The following is a 20,984-nucleotide window of genomic DNA, read 5'->3' as shown; positions in this document are numbered from 1 at the left end:
ATATTGGTCACCACACTGTATCCCTTGGTCACGACACTGTGTCCCTTGGTCACGACGCTGTACCCCTTGGTCACGATGCTGTATCCCTTGGTCACAATACTGTATCTTGGTCACGACAGTGTCCCTTGGTCACGACACTGTGTCCGTTGGTCACGACACTGTGTCCCTTGGTCACGACACTGTGTCCCTTGGTCACGCTGCAGGCCTAGAGGTGGACTCACTCCCATGGTTCAACTTTCAGCCGATCAACAGACAGATACAAGGGAACGATAACATCTTAGAACAATCGATTCTTTGAGATCCAAAGGACAAACTTCAGAAGGGTTACAAAGACGGAAGGATGGAAACCGGAAACACAGGAGAAAGAAAGACAGGCAATGGTACAGCGTGAGACGGTCACCCGTGACCTGAGGCAAACTGCCATGGACTGTTTCACGGAAAACCAGTCTCCTCTGTGCGCCTCTCACCCAATCCCAGGAAGTGAAAACACTGCCGCTGCTCCCCGCCTACACCTGGCGTGAAACCAGTGTTGTTAGTGACCACCGAGTTGGTTCCAGCTCAAGGTGACCCTACGCACAACAGAACCGAACACTACTGGCTCCAGCGCCGTCCTCAGAACTGTCCTTGGGTCAGCCACCATGTCCATCCATTGCACCGAGCGCCTTCCTCGTGTTTGCTGCCCTGTCCACTTTACCAACCATGATGTGCCCTCTTCTGCAGGGCCTGGTCTCTCCTGACAACATGTCTAACGTCTGTGAGATGAATCCTTGCTGTCCTTGGCTAAGCAGCATTCTGGCTGCACTTCTTCTAAGACAGATGGGTTTGTTCTTTGACCAGTCCATAGTACGCTGAATATCCTTCACCAGCACCACAATTCAAGCATATCAATCCTTTTTTGGTCTAGCTTATTCAATATCCAACTTTCACGTGCATATGAGGTGACTGTAAATACCTCAGAGGCACATCCTTGCTTTTCTACACTTTAACGAGTCTTGGGCCTCTTTACTCTCTGTACCCAATGCAATGCATTGTTTACTCTCCTGGCGGTTGTTTCCCTGGACAACAGAGCATAAACACCGAGTGAAAACCGGGGCAGAGGAGAGATGCACCACTAGGTTGTGAAATAAACCCGATCTCACGTGTTCACATTGGAGAAGCTATGGGCATAAAGGAGATGCCAGCGGAGCTCAGAGTTCACTGGAGAGAGCTTACACTACAGGAAGTCCTTCCTTCACACAGGTAACAATAGGAATAAGTTTGCAGTTTGAAACCAAGGTGCAGTTGGTCCCCAAACAACATGGTTCTAACTGTAGTTTCCATGGGATATTAACTGGGAGCACTGGTACAGAGTAGAAATTCGCTGCTCACCATTGTTCATGAACCCTTTTGTATCGAACAGGTGTGGACCATGGCCAGCCACATCTTTCTTTCAAAGTCTGCTGGTGACTGGTCACAGGGATTCCACTCCCACTCGGGCAGGAAAAGCACGAGGTCCTGGTGGTGTCTCTCTGACTCCCGAGGACCGACCGTGCAGCATTTTATAAAATATGTAACTAAAAGAGTACTGGCCCACAAAGTGAGAGGGAGGGCAGCGGAGAAAAGGAACTGAGAGTAGAATGTAAAAGACTTATGAACAAATAGCTATGGGGAGACTCGAGATGTGTGGCCACAGTAACTTCCAGACATGAACCAGGAAAGCGGTTGTAACAAAAAAGAACATGTCCCAGAGAACGGATGCTGTCCAAAGCTTAAATATTAAAACAACTCTTAGAGATACTTAACAATATTGAAGGGCAAGAGATACAATGTTGGATGACCAGCCAGGCGTAGAGAGAGAATGGCCATTAGTTAAGGCAAAGACATGCTGCACAAGGTATCAAAATTTAACTGGTCTTATCTTCTGTAACGTTAAATGAAATGATAGGCACTCATAAACATGAAAAAACTGATGTACGAAAGTGTCTACATTACTTCCTACTGTGGCACTGATCTAATCCCACTGTGTTGGAGTCCGCTCTGACTCACAGTGATCCCATGGAGGGTTTCCACGGCTGCCCATCTTTAGGGGGGCTAATGGTCTCATCTTTCTCCCTAGGAGGACCTGAGATTAGCGACCCAACACTTTCCAGAACATGCAGAGCTAGCTCGGGAAGTAACGCCTGTAAAGCGGCTCCTCTGATCATCCTTGCACTGGCTGAGATCAATGCACAAATTCCAAGGAGAAGTCAAGGGCAGGAAGCCCTTGAACAACTTAAGCTGTGCATACACATTTTTAAACATTGATGTAAAACAGGCAGGTGCGCAGCCATCACATAGACTCACAAAGCATAATATTAAATTACCCATATAACAAAAATGGAAATACAAAAGCCATCTCTCTGTACACTTAAGGAAGGTTTCCAAAGTGAAGATTTCCAGATAATGTAATGAAAGAATGCAATAGATTGGATTGCGGGTAGGACAAACGGATAAGACACCAGAAAATACCGAGAAAGAGGTGTGAGTTTAAATCTACTTCGAAATCGCAGGACCAAAACCATGCTTTAGGGACTCCCGGGCTCTAGCCCGTCAAAGACCTTGAAGGCAGCACAGGACAGGGTGACACTGTGCTGGGCTGAACATAAGCCCCCTAAGTCAACAGCACCCAGACCTAGAGTCCTCGGGCTCTTCCAAGACAGCTGACTCTCACAGCTCACTCTAGTCACAACCAAGCTTGGTTACCTGCCTTCCTGAGCGCAGCAGACTAAAATCACATTTCGGGAAGACAGAGAGAAATGCCAACACGTCTGGAGAAATAAGAAACATCTCTGCATGTCTTGACAGTCACCAGGTAAATGAAGCACTAAGGTGTATTTATTTATTACTTACCTTCAGCTGTTTCCACATTAGGAAAAATAAAAGGTACAGCAGTGATATATACACAGCACCCTCCTGATAATTTCAAGTATGAATAAAAATCTATCGGGAATTAGAAGGGGACAAAGACAAAGGCACCATCCAGACAGTGAGCGATAAGAAACTTAGGTAAATTCCAGTATAATCAAAAGGTAGACGGTTGTAGGCATTAAACATCCTTAGAAAGAACTTTTAACACAATAGGAAACTACTTAATGTTACAGAACTCGGAAAAATATTTTATGTATATAAAATGAGCTTGCTACAGGAAGGAAATTCATTAAAATATTAGTGGTACCCTTCTCTGGGGAGAATAATTACCGGTGTTGCTGAACTTTCCACAGTGAACATATAAGCACCGTACAAAGCAGGGAAAACAATTTAAGTTGTAAAGAAAACAAAGATCTGTTGCTAGCTGCCACGGGGTTGGCCCTGACTCATGGTGACCTGGGGACCACAGAACGAGGCTGTCTAAACAGACCCCGAGCCACACCCACAGTAAAACACACCATCTCTGGGGCTGCTGTGTGGAGGGGCAGCGTTCCAGACCTGTCTTCCTAGTGCGTCTGTGGGGTCTTGGAGCGGTTTCAGCATTGCAGCAGCCTGCCGGCCCTCATGGACAGACGAGCAGGAGTTCCCACCAGGGCACTGGCTAGAAACTGGAGCCAGGCTTCCCGCAGACAAAGGGAGGACCCTACCACTGGCCACTTAAGCCCCGCAATAATAAAGAGACACAAGTTTTGGCAAGGACACGTAGACCATCTATGACCATTTTTTCTCAGTTTCACAAAACCCTTACCTTTACTTTCTTTTTCCACATGGACTTCTGCTTCTCTTCCTCCTCCTCCATCAGTTTAAGTGCCAGCTCTTTGTTAACTTTGGGTAATTTCTAGTACAGGGAGGGAGGGAAAAAAAATTGTACCAAGCTATTGATACCACAGCCTGAAAGGACAATAGCTCTATAAGGAGTTAACATTATACAAACAAAAACACCAAATTCTAATTCTAAAATTACATCTTCCCCAGAGTAGGAAAGAATGTGGACACAGGTAATATTTTCAGGGCAAATGCCAAAGACACAGCAGCATCAGCCTGATGCTGAAAGGCCTTGCCCGCACCCACATCTTTTCTCAGCCCACTGAGCAGCAAACTGGGAGAAAGAACTATACGGAGGCAAGGTGGGGTGGCTTTTAAAAGTTCATGGAAAATCCCATTATCTTTTAGTTCCACTTTCCTGTGAACTTTCTGGAGCCTCCTCATATCTGGCAACTTTCAAATAGGCCATGCGGGACTTAAGACCCACAACTGATTAGCAAGAAGCCAGGAGGCCTGGTCGCCTCCTGGAGTTGGTGGGAACTGCTTTGAGGATCAGTTGTATTCTGTCCTTCCTGTTCCCTAGGCGGCAAATTTCCAAGGAGGAATTCTAGAGGTGAGCCTGGGAATTTTGATAACACTATAAACAAAACTACGCTATCACAAGTCCTTGCCCAAACAAACACACTCACTGCTCTATGGGGTCCATCCCACAGTTGGTCCCTCTGGCAGCCAGGCGGTTCCAGAAGCCGCAGCCGAGTCTAGTTTGGGGCGGCAGGGCAGTGTTCCCAGGAACAGGCTCTTGGGGCTCAGGAGCCCAGCACCAGCTCCTTGGGACCCCTCCTCTCGCCCCAGACCTGGCGGAGTGTCTGCTGGCTGCAATGTAGCTCACTACGGTGCTCTGGGGCTTTCTGCTTTCGCAGCCTCCAGTACTTGGCTAGTCATTCTACACATTTCAATGTTCTCTATTTTTTTTTTTTTTAACATTTTATTAGGGGCTCATACAACTGTTATCCCAATCCATACACACATCAATTGTGTAAAGCGCATTTGTACATCGTTTCTCAAAACATTTTCTCTCCATTTAAACCCCCGACATTAGGTCCTCATTTTTCCCCTCCCTCCCTCAATGTTCTCTATTAATATGGCTTCTGTTCATAGTCATATGTCCTCTAGTCATATGGTTTCTGCTTACGGACGAGAGCCTGACATCTAAGGACCTTTCCCTACTATCCCAAGAGGTAACCTGTGATACGGTGAAATATCAGGAGAGGTAGGTATTAGCCAAACTTAGTAGAACTGACAATATCTTTCCATCTAGAGTTATTTCCCATTATAGCAGAGTTCATAATGGTAAAACAAAAGAATATTCACTCGTATGAGAACTATAACATAGGTTGAACATTAGTAAAAGACACAAATTAAGGATGGAAAGCTGAGGAAAAGATGGTGGGGTTCCCTGGCACAGAACGCAAGACGTGGAGCATTTCTGCTGTCAATTCCGTGGGGAGCCCCACTTACCTTTAACTGAACTCGCTGAGCCCGGGTTTCCTCTATCTTCTGTCGAATTTTATCTTTCCTATATTCTTCATAGGCAAACGGATTTACCATCAGTTTCACCTTTTCAAGAGGAAAACAAATGAATGAGCAAATGAACGAATCCTACTGAGCAGCATATTTCACATATATTATGACCACTAAGCCAGAGACTAGATGGATTCCTTAGAAATCATAAGTCCACACTAGGAAAGTACAAGGGAGTTGTAGAAATGGGTACAGATTGCCCAAGAATCACTTACAGGAAAACAAAGTGTCATGTTTACCTTGTGATAGAGCCTTATATCCATGAAAAATCCATGCATGTACGCCCGGAGAAAAGGTGATCCGATTAGATGCGTGAGTCCTGGGAAAAATTAGTCAATTAGAAGAAGGCAGGTCCTTATACAATTTTCATGAGGGCATTTTTACTGAGCAACAACTGGTTTTAACAAGATGTCACCTCTGAGTAAAAGTTAGCGGATTAAAAGTACTGGTCTTCAATTAACTATGGAGGAAAATTAAATCTATTGCAACTACATCATCCTTATTTTAAGAGGTAACACTAAGCTCAACAATGCCTTTTTAAAGTTCATATGAACACTGACATCTGGTTAAAAAAAATGCTCCTTATACGAATGGTTTTCTGGTTTCTAGAAACGGGTTTTCTCCTCCTGCAAACAGTTAAGAGTCTCGGGAACCACAGGGGCCGTCCCACCTTACCCCAGAGGGTCACTAAGAGCCGGCACAGCCTCGACGGCACCTAGTTTTGAGCTTGAGATTCTATGAATCAGGTCAATTGCAAAAGTCATTTGGGGACCAACAATAGGTGGGGAGCTCTTCTACTGTCACGCTGGGAAGCTTTCCTATCTCGTACCAATTACCTTATGAATTGCAAATACATAGAGAAATGTTAGGAGAATTTTGCCTTAACAAGGCCACAAATATGATTGTACAAGACGAGGAACCAAATCAGTGCCACCAAATTAATTATAAATGCAAAAATTGCTGACTTGGCAAATGTGTAGCTAATTCTAACCTGCTTACTTGTATAAGTGATGCCTTAGTACTTTTTGCCACCCCCAAAAAGAGACTGCACATTACATACGCTCATGAAGAGGAGCTTGCATGGGTGGGATATGGAGTCCTTTGTAAAGGGGCCCCGTGGTGCCGGGGGGCTGGTGTGGGGCACTCACTGCAAGGTCAGCGGCGTCCAGCCATCAGCCGCACTGCAGAGGGATGAGGCTCCTGTAAAGACGTGTGGTCTCAGAAGCCTGTGGGTCAGAGTGCTAGGAGTCTGAATGATTCGGTGGTAGGTGGCTGAGTTTTGGTAACTTTTCACATTAAGATAATTTAATTCCAAACAGAGAATCTGTGGGCAGCAGCATTTCTTACAGCGAGCTCTACAGAATACTAGTCTAAAGAGATCTTCTGAGGAAAAAAGGAGTCTTATTTCATGCGCAAGTCATCTTGACAAAGTGAATTCAATTTTCTGTGTTTCAAAGACGTTAACATTTAAAGGGCTATTTTTGTGGTAACTGGTAGAAATTAATTCTTGCCTGGATTAAGTATGCTATGAGATACAGATTAAATATAAAGTTGAAAAACTCTCTATTTATAACTATTTGTTCCCCAAAGGGAATTGAGTTGCCTATATCCCTAAGTTTTCTCACTCTTGACAATGACCTATGCAGGCCTTTTCCAACAATAGAAAAGATTAGTAAAATGCACTCTCTCAATCCTACAAACTGTTAGGCACGTGGAATAAACATGCTCCCTTAAGGGTTAAGGAGTCCTCAATCTTTCTGTCTTCTTCATGCAAAACAAAGACACTGACTAAGTGGCACCACGTGGATAAGCGCTTGGCTGCCAGTCTAAAGGTCATCGGTTTGAACCCACCAGCCACTATACAAGACAAAGATGTCTGGTCCAGTAGCGATTAGTCTTGGAGATGCTTGGGATAGTGCTTTTCTGTCCTTCCTACGGGGTCACTAGGAGCGGGGAGAAACTTGATGGCAATGAGCTTCTGGTTTGGGGCCTGAGGGATTAGCACGGCTGAGGAAGCGTGCATACAGCCTGAGATCCAACTCCATGCTCGCATTCGTCAAGGGGCTTCACAGAATTTCCCAGACATGGAATTAAAAGATGGAACTTTTCCCATGTACTTTTTGAGGTTTCATTGTAACACCAATAAAACCTCTAACAAGTTACTTGAAACTTTCTGTGCCTCAATTTCCTGAAATATCAAATGGGATTATAATAGTGCATCTTCCAGAGGTCCGAGGATTACGTGCGCTACATGCAAAACACTTTAAAACATGGTCTGGCACACTGTAAACACTGCACGTATGTTTTTGTTCTTAGATGAGGATTCAGCCTGCGTGTTCTATGGATTTGGTCTGCTACAAGCACGCTGGAAGTAGGTGGGGGTGGGGGTGGGTGTCAGAAAGGATCTGCTTGTAACTTGTGAGCTACCGTGGGGGGTAAAAAATCACTGCTTCCATGAAAACGCGTACCTAGCTAGTGTACAGAAGGAGCCCTAGCACAGCAGTGGATTATGCATTGGGCTGTTAGCCACAAACAAGGTCAGAAGTTCAAAACCACTGGTCATCCCACGGAGAAGGATGAGGCTTTCTACTTCCACAAAGAGGGACAGCCTTGGAAACCCACATTACAGGTTCTACCTTGTTGTCTAGGGCCACTGTGCGTTGGAATAGACTCGACTGGGCGGGGTGGGGCTCGGGGGATAATGCAGGAGAGTCATAGAGCGCTAGTATGTTATAAACCAACTCCTTATTGAAAATCAAATAAATAAGCAAAGCTTTATTCAGTTGGTTGACTTTATCTGAACCTCCAAGCACAGAGATGATAAATTTGATACGTAAGAGTTAATAGTTGTTTTGGCAAAAGAGAAGATGTAGAAAAATCAGATAAACGTGGGTAAGTAATTTCTAACACTGAAAAGCGTAAAAATAAGTTTCCGAGACAGTTTTTATCATAATGATTTTTTTACCCAGATTTTCAAGGTCTTTCTTGGTAACAAACTTGTAGTCGTCGTACACCGTGCTCTCTGGGTTCTCTTCCAGCTCCTCGGTCAGGCTGTCTAAGAAAGAGCACCACCTGGGGGCAGGGCCCAAAACCTGTCGGGATTTAGTGCAAAGTTAGGAGATGTGCAATTCTAGTGGTGTCGATTAAAAGTTGACTATTTTACAAACATACTTTTACATACATTAAAGAATTGTTTTTAGCAAAAAAGTTCTGAAGAAATTGTAACACGCATAATGAGTAAGTATGTATAGAAAGACAATAAACAAAAGTAAGCATGTAAGTTTATAGGGACAAACAACTCAGTTTGGGATACACAGATGTTAGTGATTGTCCTCGTACCAAACGTTCAAAATGCAGACAGATATTATGAGAGCCCGGATAGTAATCAACATCCATCCATTGGCCCACCATCCCTTTTATCCAAAGAATTGATAAGTATGAAAATCCACAAAGGCATATTTGGGATTCAAGATTTGTCAGGTTTGCTGCCAAACCAAGTAAATCTAAAGTGAGAATCACCAATTTTAAAGTGTTTCACCTAATTACTAACTTCAATCCATTAAGAATTAAATTCTCTATGTATGAGTCTTAAGCAGTGGGCTGCTACCGTCAGAACAGCAGCCACTCCACCAGCCACTGGCAGGAAGGGGAGGCTGTCCGCTCCAACCCAGCCTCTCAGGCGCGGGACCCCCAGGAAGCAGAGCCTCCTCTGAAACTAACACGGCACACCCGGAACCGTGACTCAGTCCCAGTAAAAAGTCTGAGGAACAAGAGCGAGCATATTTATAACTCACTAAAAAATCAGAATATTGAAATTTGAAATCTAAACACTCCACTGAGCCAACTGACTCACAACCACCCTGTGAGGGTGCAGACTAGACGTGCGCCCTTGGGTTTCCATGGCTCTTGCTTCTCCCTCAGAGCAACTGGTGGGTGGGACTCGCTGACCCTGCAGCCTCATGCCTAACCCGCTGTGCCACCAGGGCTCCTCTGAAAGCTCACTGCCGCCACAAAAATACAGTGTTGATACAAACCTTTTCCAGCACATTGAGATCAACACGCCTTCCTAAGGAAGTAATACTCATTCATCGGAAACAAACATGCCACTGAGACTCTCCCCCTTGAAGACAGAAGCCAGACAAAAGAAAGTGCTAATGACCCTTTCTTGTTGATTTTGCTCATAATTAATTACACCAGGGAAGAGAAAAACAAGACTTACAATGGAAGTCATTAAATCTAGCTTACAGTTTGGGGAGAAGGGGAGGCAAAGGGAAGGGAGGGGTGCTAACAAAGAAACATGCTAGGGAGCACTCTCTCCAGGGAGGTACATTGAACCCTCGTTTATCACGGTTAATCGGTTCTAGACCCTACCGTGATAAATGAAATTCCGCGAAGTAGGATTCCTTATTTGTAAATCAAATATTTTCGTAGTTAGAGCACAGAGGACATGAAAAAACACCCTTTAGTCACCATTACACTCGTATTACCCAATTTATTAAACAAAAAAGGGAAAATACAGTAAAACATTTTGGACGTTACAATTATCATTTATTATTTATTATATTATTTATGGCATCAAGCGTGTACAGTATAAGCCAATCAGTGGCAGTAATGACAGAGCATGCGCTGTTACGCAAAAACCACGATAGAGTGAAGTCGCGGAAGTCGAAGCGCGAAGTGGCGAGGGTTCACTGTACTTGGATAAGGGAAGCCGATTAATGGGGGTAAAAGAGATGGTGTCAGGCATGGCCACACACACTGTTTTAGCTATCTGATTCTGCCCAGCTGGAAAGGGTGGCTCCTCCTCTCCTCCCCCGGCCCGGGGCTGTGCCTCAACCAGGAAAACCCAACAAAGACATCTCGCATCAGCTTAATTACGCGATTTTCTTAATAAACTGGAGGCTTAATTCTAACTACAAATATCAGTTTAAAAGAACTATGAAAAACATTCATGAGATGCAAGGGTTTTTTTGTTTATTCAATGTAGAATGTATTTGAAAGAAATTGCTGACTTAAGCAATTTTACGATGACAGTGAGATGAACACATATTTATACTAAATGCTACTACATATAAAAGCACTATGCTAAACCCAAGACATTGATTACAAGCATCCTAAAAGAATTTACAATCTAGTTAAAGCTGAAAAGTGGACGGACACACACACACACACACACACACACACACACACACTCATTGCCCTAAGTCAACTCGGACTCACTGTGGCCCTACAGACAAAACAGAACTGCCCTTGTGAGCTCTGAGACCTTGACAGGAGTAGAAAGTCTCATCTTCCACTCAAGGAGCAGCTGGTGGTTTCGAACTGCTAACTTTGTAAAGGCGCAGACTCTGGGTGGGTTGGGACCGTGAACAGATTCATGTTAACACAGTAGCAGGAGGCAAACACTTGAGGAAAAGAATGAAGCGATGAGCAAGTGAGGAAAACCACAGGGCAATGTCTGAGGGTGAGCGTATTTAGACATTTACAACAGGGACAGAAGACACTGGGATGCCGCCAGTAAGTCACGAATCTGCAGATACTGAACTCGACCTAAGACAACAATCTTCTACTTGTTTGCGAGAGGACAGAAGCGCATTATTGGTGCTTTTCTAGCACCTAAGAAAATGTAAGCAACTGCCCTCCCCACTTCATGTGTCCTTTATTTTGTTCGCTGCTGGGTTTCCAGTACCTAAAACAGTGCCTGCCAAACAGCAGCTGCTCAACGAGTATTTGTAAATAAATTTGTCCACATAGAAAACATACATGAATGCAACCATTAATTTTATGTGCACTAGGCTCTAAGAATTAGAGGCTTGGTTTGGAAAAGGATATTTTAAATGATCTAATTTTCCCTGTTCAGATAAAAATACTCAAGTACCTCACTATAAAACTATTGGATAGAAGAACTTTTGTCTCTGTATGAAAATCATGTTTATTTTGGATCTTAAGCAAAAGACCTATAGATAAAATAGTTTTACATTCAATTCAGTTCAGTACAAAGCCTATGAAAAGATTAAGCTGTTTTCGCTTTTTTACCTTGGGTGGGGTGGGGGAGAAGAATACCCAAAAAATAAAGCCAGTCATGAATTTGCCTCTCACATAGGCCTCTTTTATAATGTTCCACCGCATTCTTTCTGATGCGCTATGGGGAAGCTAGTGGAATTGTTTTCAATTGTCCCTCAGGGGGCATGTCTGGTTATGATAACTAATCTCTTAAATCAAATTCGTGACCATTAAATTTTATACGAGGAACAATTTCCATCAAAAACAAAATGAAGCGTATGGGGTCAGCTTTAGTAATCACGTTTCCAGGAAGAGGAGACAGAGAACAGGAGCCCAGCATCAGAACAGCAGCAACGCTGAAAGGACCCATGTCTGCGGGGTTACCTGCAAGCTTTATTTACAGTAGCGCTTTCCTCAAAGGCCTGCCTGAACTACAAGACTACTGGTTAACGTAACCAAGGATGTATATATTTGTACTGGAATTGGCCAGACTGTACAGCTATTTGAATTTGTAGAAGCTTTCCAAGAAATGTACAAATGTGCTTGACACAATGGATGTATATATGGATTGTGATAAGAGTTGTACGAGCCCCCAATAAAATGAAAAAAAAATTTTTTTCATGGCTACTTCTTAACTGTAATTTTGCTACTGTTATGAATAGCAATATAAATATCTGAAATGCAGGATGTATTTTCATTGTTACAAATTGAACATAATCAAAGCATAGTGATTAATCACAAAAACAGTATGTAATTATATATTATGAAATATTTCTTTCTAATGACAAATAAATTAAATTTCGTCGGGAAAAAAAATTGTAGACACCTTCAGCGTGCAGAGATTTGAGACTTACCAGCACCCATAATTTCATACAATGCTGTCTGTAATAATCAACCTACACATCTACAAGAAAGTCCAGTTAATAACTATTGCTCAAACATATGTACTAACCATTAAAGCTAGTGAGTAACAAATTGAGGAATTCTACCACCTTCGTCAGTCTGAAATTGATCAAACAATCAAAACGTATTGATAAATGCCGGTGACTGGCATGCAAGAGTGGGACACGAAGAGCGCATAATTGGAAAATATGATGGTGATAGAAATGAAGCTGGAGATTGATTACATGATAGAATTTTGCAAGACCAAGCACTTCTTCATTGCAAATCCTCTTTCTCAATAAACCAAACAGCGACTCCACACAGGGACTTCACCAGACGGAATTCATTGAAATAAAACGACTGCTACTGCGGCAAGAGCAGGCGAAGCAGCTCAGTGTCATCAGCAAACACAGGCCGTGGGGCGACTATGAAACCGACCACTAATCGCTCCTTTGCAAGTTCAGGCTGAAACTGAAAATATTAGAACAAATCCACGTGAGCCAAAATACGAGATCCCTCGAGTCGACCCCACTGGAATGTAGACAGCATCTGGAGATGAACGAGCCCCGAGTCTATCCCACCTGAATGCAGAGGCTGTCTCACGAGCAGATCGGACACACTGGACACTAACATCCAGCTGTGGGATCACAGCACGAACACCGCGCATGAAGAGACAACACCGCACGAACGGAGCGGACTCGGTGATGGTCCGTCGGGGGGCTTGTAATGGAGGAACCGACACAAAATGTGTATGAATTGTTGCCTGTACACGTGAGCATCTGTGTGCAAACCTTCACCTAGTTCACAATAGAGATTTAAACTGTTCAAGCAGTACAAGCAAAACCCAAACTGAAAACAAGATTCTGAGTCGGGGAGCAGGCACTCTTTCGCTCAGTGTGCAAAGGGTCGCTATGAGTTGGAGCCAGCTCACTGACACTTAGTGACGACGGCAGAAATACAACTGGTGAGCAATTCACTCACAATTGCTTATATGAGCCATTTCCCTTGATACTGAATTAGGATATTCTGACTGTGTGTAATAATAGTACTTTATTGTTGTTATTTTAAGCATCATTGATCTGTTAAATCATCCTTGATCAATCTACCTATTAACCCTCAGCCTTTCGGCATCCCACTGACCCAGTGATTTTTCAAAAGACCAAAGAACCGGTACTCTTCTGTCAGCTCCCTGGGACTTGTAAGAAACTTCTCTCTGTATCAGTGGTTCTCAACTTGTGGGTCACAACCCCTTTGGGGGTCGAACAACCCTTTCACAGGGTCAAATGACCCTTTCATAGGGGCCACCCAATTCATAACAGTAGCAAAATTACAATTATGAAGTAGCAATGAAAATAATTTTATGAATGGGGTCACCCAACCATAACATGAGGAACTGTATTAAAGGGTCACGGCATTAGGAAGGTTGAGAACCACTGCCCTATATACATCCCTATAGATTTATATGCATATCACATTGAAGGATACAGGAAGCATCGAGAAGTTGGAAAAATACCCAAAGTCACTGTACCAGAAAGAACGAGTTGACAGTCCATCTCAGGAGGTAGCACCTGAGCAAGAACCAGTGGTGCCGAAGGAAGCAGTCCAAGCTGCACTGACTGCACTAGCCAAAACAAGGGCCCGGGAACTGGCAGAATGCCCACTGAAAGGTTTCAGACAGCTGAAGAAGCACTGGAAGCACTCTCTTGTCTATGCCGGGAAATTTGGAAGACAGTTACCTGGCCAACTAACCGGAAGAAATCCTTATTTGTGCCCCTTCCAAAGAAAGGTGACCCCAAGAGAGCGTTCAAACTATAGAACGGCATCACTGATACTGCCCACAAGTAAAATTTTGCCCGAGTACATCCAATAACGGTTGCAGCAGCACGTTGGTAGGGAACTACCAGAAGTTGAGGCCGGATTCAGAAGGGGACATGGAACAAGAGATATCATTGATGTCAAACGGAACTTGGCTCAAAGCAAACGATACTTGGTAGTTCATTGACTATGCAAAGGCATTCGACTGTGGATAACCTTGAGAAGAATGGGAATTGCGGAACATTTCATAATGCTCACAAGGAACTTGTACACGGATCAAGAGACAGCTGTGTCAGCAACACAGGGAATACTGCATGATTTAAAATCAGGAACGGTGCGCCTGAGAGTCGTGTCCTCTCACCACACTTGTTCAATTCATATGCAAGGATAGCCCTGGTCTCCCACCCTCTTCGGAATCTGCCCGGAACCTCTGACAGCTCTCTGTCAAAGTCTGCTGCAACTACTGCTGGATAATCTTCAGCAAAATTGTACTGTCATGCGATATCACTGATGCTGTTCTATACTTTGAGCATTCTGTTGGGTCACCACTCTTTGGAATGGACACAAATACGGATCTCTTCTAGTCAGTTGGCCAAGTAGCTCGCTTGCCACAAACCGGGGAGTGCGCCAACGCTTCCTCAGCTTGCTGAAACGTTCCCACTGGTATCCCACCAGGTCCTAGAGCCTTGTCTTTCACTAACGGCAGCTTCTTCCTTCAGCACCATATGCGGTTTCTTGAAAGGGCTGAAATGTGGACTAGTTCTTTTGGGGACAGTGACTGTGTGTTCCTTTCATTTTTTTTTTTTTTAACTTTTTAGGACACATTTTATTGGGAGGTATTAGAGATATCATACCATTCCATAGTTGAATCACTTCAAGCAGTGTTGTACAATTGCAACTAAAATCATTCTCAAAATATTTTTTTCTTCTTAAACTCCTTGATATCAGCTCCCCTTTACCCTCCTCCCTGACTGCACCCCCACCCCCACCACACCGGAACTCTTATTCTATGTGTTGTCTCTAGAGGGTCATCAATTCCGGGTTTCATATCCCCAAAAACACATAACAAAACATTCACGCGGGCCACACACAATGACAAAATACATCAGAGATAAACCCCAATATGAAAACAAATAAACACAGAAAACATTTAAAGCTAAATCAGACCCAAAGAGTATGGGGGGCGGGGGGCAGTGACAAGGTTTTAACAGTTCAAGTCAGGGTTACCATTTGATCTCCGATAGTCAACTCTCCAATACTCGTTTTGATAACCAGTTTATTCCCATCCCTCAATTATTTTCATTTTCGTTTGATGCTTCCTGTATCACTCAATATTTTGCCCACTGAATCTTTGAATATTGCAACTCAAAGCTCTAATTTCTTTAGTTGTTTCAGCTGAAGATGTGCTTTTTAGCTTTCTAACCTGTTTTTTGCACATTTCATTATATTTGACGTTGCCTTCTTGAGTTGTCCTTTGAAATGTTCTGTTTAGATCTTTGATGTCATCATTTCTTCCATTTCCTTTTAACTAATCTACGATTACAAGCAAGTTTCAGGGTCTCTCCTGACATCCACTTTGAGCTTTTCTTTCTTTCCTGTCTGTTTAATGACCTTTTGCTTTCTTCATGAATGATGTTCTTGATGTCATTCCACCTATCAGGTCTTCTGTCATTAAAGTTCAATGAGTTAAATCTGTTTTTGAAATATTTACAAAATTTAAGTGGGATAGACTCAAGGTCTCATTTTGGTTCTTGTGGGCTTGTTTTAGATTTCTTCAGCTTCACCCTGAGCCTACATGTAAGTAATTGATGGTTTGTTCCACAGTTGATCCCTGGCCTCATTTGAGTCGCTGATATTGAACTTCTCCATCGCTTCTCCCCATCGATGTAGTCAATTTGATTTCTGTGTGTTCCATCTGGATAAGTCCACATGTGCAGCCACCCTCTGTGTTGTTGAAAAAAGGTCTTGCACAATTCTATCATGCTTTGTTTCTATCATCAAGTCCGAATTTTCCAATGACCATTTCTTCCTCTTTGTTTCCAACTTTTGCATTCCAGTTGCCAATAATTATCAATGCATCTTCTTCATGGCTAAATTAAAATTTTATTTCTTCATTACAAGCTTTTGTGTTGGTGTATAAATTTGAATAGTTGTACTGGATTTCCATGTATGCAGATAGATATTATCCTATCACAGACAGTACTGTACTTCTAGATAGAACTCAACATACCCTTTTTGAGGATGACTGCAGTGCCATTCCTTATCGACTTGTCAATTCCAGCACAGTCAGCCATGTGTTGTCTGATTCACTGTGACCACGACCGGTCCATTTCAGCTCACTAATGCCTAGGAGATTGATGTTTATGTGGTCCAATGAATCGTTGATGACTTCCAGTGTTCCCAGATTAATACTTGGTACACTCCAATTTCCAGTTGTTAACTGATGTTTGCAGTTGGCTGCTCTCACTTTGAGTCGTGACCCATCAGCAAGTGATGGTCCAGAAGGATTTACTAGCAAAGGCTTTCCTCTGTCCAGGCCATGAGGGGCGACCTTCCTGTGAGCAGGCAGCTCATCTTCCAGCAGGCTCTCTGACCGTGTTCTGCTGTAGTTATGAGGTCTGTCAGTGTGTCCTGCTGTGGAGCTGGAAGCTATGCCACTGGTATTTCAAATACCGGCAGGGGCACACAAACTGAACAGGTTTCAGCAGCGCTTCCAGAAAATAGAACCAACTAGGAAGCAGGAATAACGCTGTCCACGTCTGAGGAATAAGCCACTGAGCATCTGGGGAACAGCAGCAAAACACTGCCAGAGACGGAAAACCTCCCCAGTACTAAACACCTCACAGTAATATGCCTGCAGCAAGATCCACAGAGTCACACCATGGAGGAGTAAACAAAGACCAAAAACAGCCACACCTTTACACAGCAGCTTTGAGGTCAAATGATCCATCGCAGGCCTTGCAAGCAACGAGCTACACATTTCTCCCCAGCAGTTTTGATTTTCAGATAAGGTCTCGGGAGCTGGACTGTCAATATTACTGACCACTAGTATTATTGTTGGACATAAAAACAAACGGCTAGGCCTGCATCTCTCATAGAGGGGTGGGACTTGCCAATGAAGAAGTAGCACAGAGCAAGTCATCAATTCAAAAGAACACGTCCTTTTCCTACTCTCCCTTCATTACTGGCTGAAAGGCTCCACCTGCCCCAGCATGTCTTCCAAACCGACACGGGCTTCCCAATCAAAGCCCGTGGGCCCGAGACAAGGGAAACAACTGGGCGGATCTGAGGGAGTCGTCATGTATGTAAGCACGCCATCGCATTTTCAACATAATTAGCTGCCTAATTGCACATCCAAGTTTACACGCATTTGTGTGAGCAATTATGATTCATTTAAAGGTGTTCCCCTTGTAATGTTTTGTTCGCTCATTCCTAAAAATCAAATTAGCCGTGGAGCAATCTGATTTCAACATTTTAAAAGATTTTGAAAAGGGAAAACTTATTATCTCTCAGAGTTTCACTATGATATAGCTGCAAAGTGGTAAAAGGTACTGAAATGCAACAGTAAGAAAAACAAGGTCCAGGGGGAAAAAAAAGGAAGGTTCCTTATGGTGCCTTCTCACTGTTCGCCAGTCAAGCAATGGTTAGCTTTCACCCTTATGAGTAAGCACAAGGGGAGTGCTGATATTCAAGGGCCGAGGAAGATATGGGACCTCAAGCAGACAACTTTAATATGAAATTTAACATAACAAGCGCTACAGCGAGCACTAAGCTCCTCAGTCTTGTTAAAAGGGGGTGGGGGGAGGGAAAGAATATAAAGTGGTCTTGGCCCGTCAGGACAAGAAGGGAAGAACACAGTGGCTAAGGAATTTAACGAGACTGAAGCGCAATGAAGACAGTTAAATGAGCGCCCGCACTGGCAGACAGCAAAGAAAAGAGCCTTCTTTCCCTGAGATTTCAGACCAGAGCAAGGGAAGGCTCTAACTATCTGCGAAGACAGAGGACAAAGCATAAGACTGAGTAGAGCGGACTGATGGAGTCCATGAGAGGCTGAATTCCCACTCACGCTTCAGAAGACCAGAGGACAATCCTTTCAAGAAAGTGAGGCAAAGCTGGTCCTCTTTGGAATCACCAGGTGACTTGGTCTAGGGGCTGACATAGCATCAACCAGGCCCCTCTCAACTATGGTTTTCCAGCTCCAAGAACGTCATAGGCCATGCAAAGACATAGGTATTGGTGTGCTTCCACTGCTACCAACGCTAAGCCTCCACCATCTCCAGGGGAAAACTGGGGGACTGCGCCTCCAAGTTCCACCTAGTGATCACTGGGTGCCCATTCATTCGTCATTAGCTGAACAGTCGTCATGAAAACCACATGTACATAGAGCCCCAATTTAGCATTTCAGTGCCTTCTTAAATTAGCAAAAATTGCCAAAGATCACTTTTTATTTTTAAAAATTAATGAACAATGTGTTAGGCCTTTCCCCGCTCACCCACCCACTGGAGATACATCCATGAACAACAAAAAAGACCATGAATCCCTCCCCTCCATGAGTTTGCATTCTCAAAAAGAGGACACTAAGCAAACAAGTGAAAGGTGGTATAAAATACGACAGATGCTAAGTGCTGTGGGGGAAACAGAGGAAGATACCGGAAGCCACCGGGGAGAGGGACAGAGGGGTAGTTAAGCAAGCTCTCCTGGAAGTGACATTGAGGAGAGGATGCAGTGAGCCGTGAGAACATCAGTATGTGCCAAGGCCTTGAGAGATCAGAGCTGCTTGGCGTGTTCGAGGCTCACAAGGAGGCCAGCCCAGTATGGCTCGAGTAGAGAGAACCAGGAGCGTTCAGGGGGTGCAGATCATGCTGAGACTGGTAGGCCACCGCAGGGTGAGTTGGAAAGCCACGGGAGGGTTTTGAGCAGAGGCGTGTCCATGATCTGACCTGCACTTCAGAGGGTCACTGGCTGCTGAAAGAATGAACTGGGGAGGGAGCCAGCCAGACTGGTGCAGCAGGCCTGTTTCGAGACTCCCGCAACAGTGCAGGCGAGTTAGCAGTGGTCCGGAACAAGTTCACAGCTGTGGAAGTACTGAGAAACAGGTTCTAGGTACACTTTAAAAGTCGAATCAATGGACTGTGTGGTAAATGGTGACATGAGGTACAGAGGTCAAAGAGACTTGAAAGTCTGCTTTGGTGACCTCAACAGTTGGCTGGGCTACCCAGGGTCAGAGCTGTGCAAATCTATGGTGAAACCAACTGGTGGGGATCAGAAGTCCAGTCCCGGACCCAGCAAGGTTAGAGATCACCATCTCATAGCCGAGTGCAGATTGAGAGGTGTTGTGAACAGGTGCCAGCCAGCCGGGCAAGGCATCCTCACGGCATCCCTACGTACAAGAGAACGGAGCACTGACGGGCCGTTCACCACCCTCAGTTGTGTTTGGACCCACGGTGGCAGCCGCTGTGTCCATCTGCCTCTTTGAGGGGCTTCCAGTTTTTCACGGACCCTCTGCTTTAATAAGAATGAAGCCCCTTGCCAGGAACTGTTCTCGCCTGATGATACGTCCCTGGTGTGTGAGACGAAGCCTTGCCATCTTCACGTCTAAGGAGGACTGTGGCCACACTGTTTTCAAGACAGGCGTGCGTCCTTCTGGCCGTCCACGGTACTTTCAATAGTCTTCTCCAGCACCGTCATTCACATGCATCCATCTTCTCTGGTCTCCCTCAGCCGCTGTCCAGCCTTCACGTGCACAGGAGGTGACCAAACACACCAGGACTCGACTCAGACACACTTCGGTCCTCAAAGCAATGACAGCATTGCTCTTCGACACTATAAAAGGATTTTTGTTTTTTTGCAGATGTGCCCAATGCAATTCACCATTTCATTTTTTAAAATTGTGGCTTCTCTAAGTACTGATTGGAAACCAGATAAAATGAAATTCTTTACTTCTTTTTTTTTTTTTTTTAATGTCATTCAGTGTAACTTTATTTCTATTTATTGCACATAACTCGAGGTCTTTAATTTCTTACCACCAATGGTTCAAAGGGCTATTTTTCCCATGAAGTTTAACATGAACATTAATAAATTCATTTGTGTTTGCTTTTTATTGTAAACATCTGAGTTATTCACATTTGCCATAGATCCTGAACTCAGAAGCGTGTACCATGCACAGACTGGCAGCAAGCCAGGAAGCCACTCTGCAAGCAAACGGAGACTCTGCATAAGGAGAAAATTCATAGCACAACATTGAATGTCCAGCCTAAGTCATCTCAGAATTATACATATATTGGCTTCTTAATTCATATAGTATCTGGAACCCAACTGGTTGGTTGGTGATGGAGTTGACCTGACTTTGGGAGAATTACTCCTGAAATCACTACGGAAAGAAAGGGGGCTTCAATCTCTCTTCTTGGTTGCTTTCTCCCCCCCGGCACCTTCATCTTTTTTCTCCTCTTCGGCTTCTTTGGTTTCTTCTGCTTCTTCTCCTTCACCACCTTCTTCTTCCTCTTCCTTTGCATCTTCAGATTCTTCCTTGGCAGCTTCCTCCTCTTCGGCTCCCTCCTCTTCCTCCCCCTCTTCCTTCTCCTTCTCCTCCTCTTCCGCTTCTCCTTCCGAAGGGGGCTCGTCCTTGGCCTCCTCGGCTTTCGCTGCCTCAATGGTCTCCTCCACCTCAATCTGCTCTTCCTGCACGTGGCTGGTGTAATACGACGGGAAGGAGCGGGCGGACATCAAGTAGGAGCTGGTCTGCAAACCACCATAGGCAGATCGCCCGAAGACCTGGGAACTCTGGGAGTAGCCACTGGTTATGCCACTGCTTATGTTTCCCACGCTGGTGAAGCTAAGACGGGTCTCCTCACCTTCCAGGAGTTTCCTGTAAGCGGCAATCTCAATATCCAAGGCCATCTTCACGTTGAGGAGGTCCTGGTACTCTTTCAGGTACCGAGCCATTTCACTCTTCGTGGTTCTCAGCTCCGTTTCTAACTTGTTGATGGTGTCCT

General features: G+C 44.3%; 1 protein-coding gene across 1 annotated transcript in view; it reads right to left on the bottom strand.

The window, feature by feature from the left end:
• NOL10 (nucleolar protein 10) overlaps positions 1-20,984 on the bottom strand; it is a 102,445-nt gene that overhangs the window by 18,368 nt on the left and 63,093 nt on the right. Inside the window, exons 14-17 of the mRNA XM_004696029.2 lie at positions 8,258-8,384; positions 5,532-5,611; positions 5,230-5,328; positions 3,695-3,784 (exon numbers count right to left, since the gene is read on the bottom strand). Coding sequence (XP_004696086.1) covers positions 3,695-3,784; positions 5,230-5,328; positions 5,532-5,611; positions 8,258-8,384 — 396 coding nt within the window. The remainder of the gene's footprint in view (positions 1-3,694; positions 3,785-5,229; positions 5,329-5,531; positions 5,612-8,257; positions 8,385-20,984) is intronic.

The sequence above is a fragment of the Echinops telfairi genome, unplaced genomic scaffold, assembly GCF_000313985.2.
Source record: "Echinops telfairi isolate 266 unplaced genomic scaffold, ASM31398v2 ScPeMD7_9;HRSCAF=40, whole genome shotgun sequence".
Taxonomy (NCBI): Eukaryota; Metazoa; Chordata; class Mammalia; order Afrosoricida; family Tenrecidae; genus Echinops; species Echinops telfairi.
The sequence above is the reverse complement of the archived record's forward strand: the minus strand, read 5'-3'. Positions and strand labels throughout refer to the sequence as shown.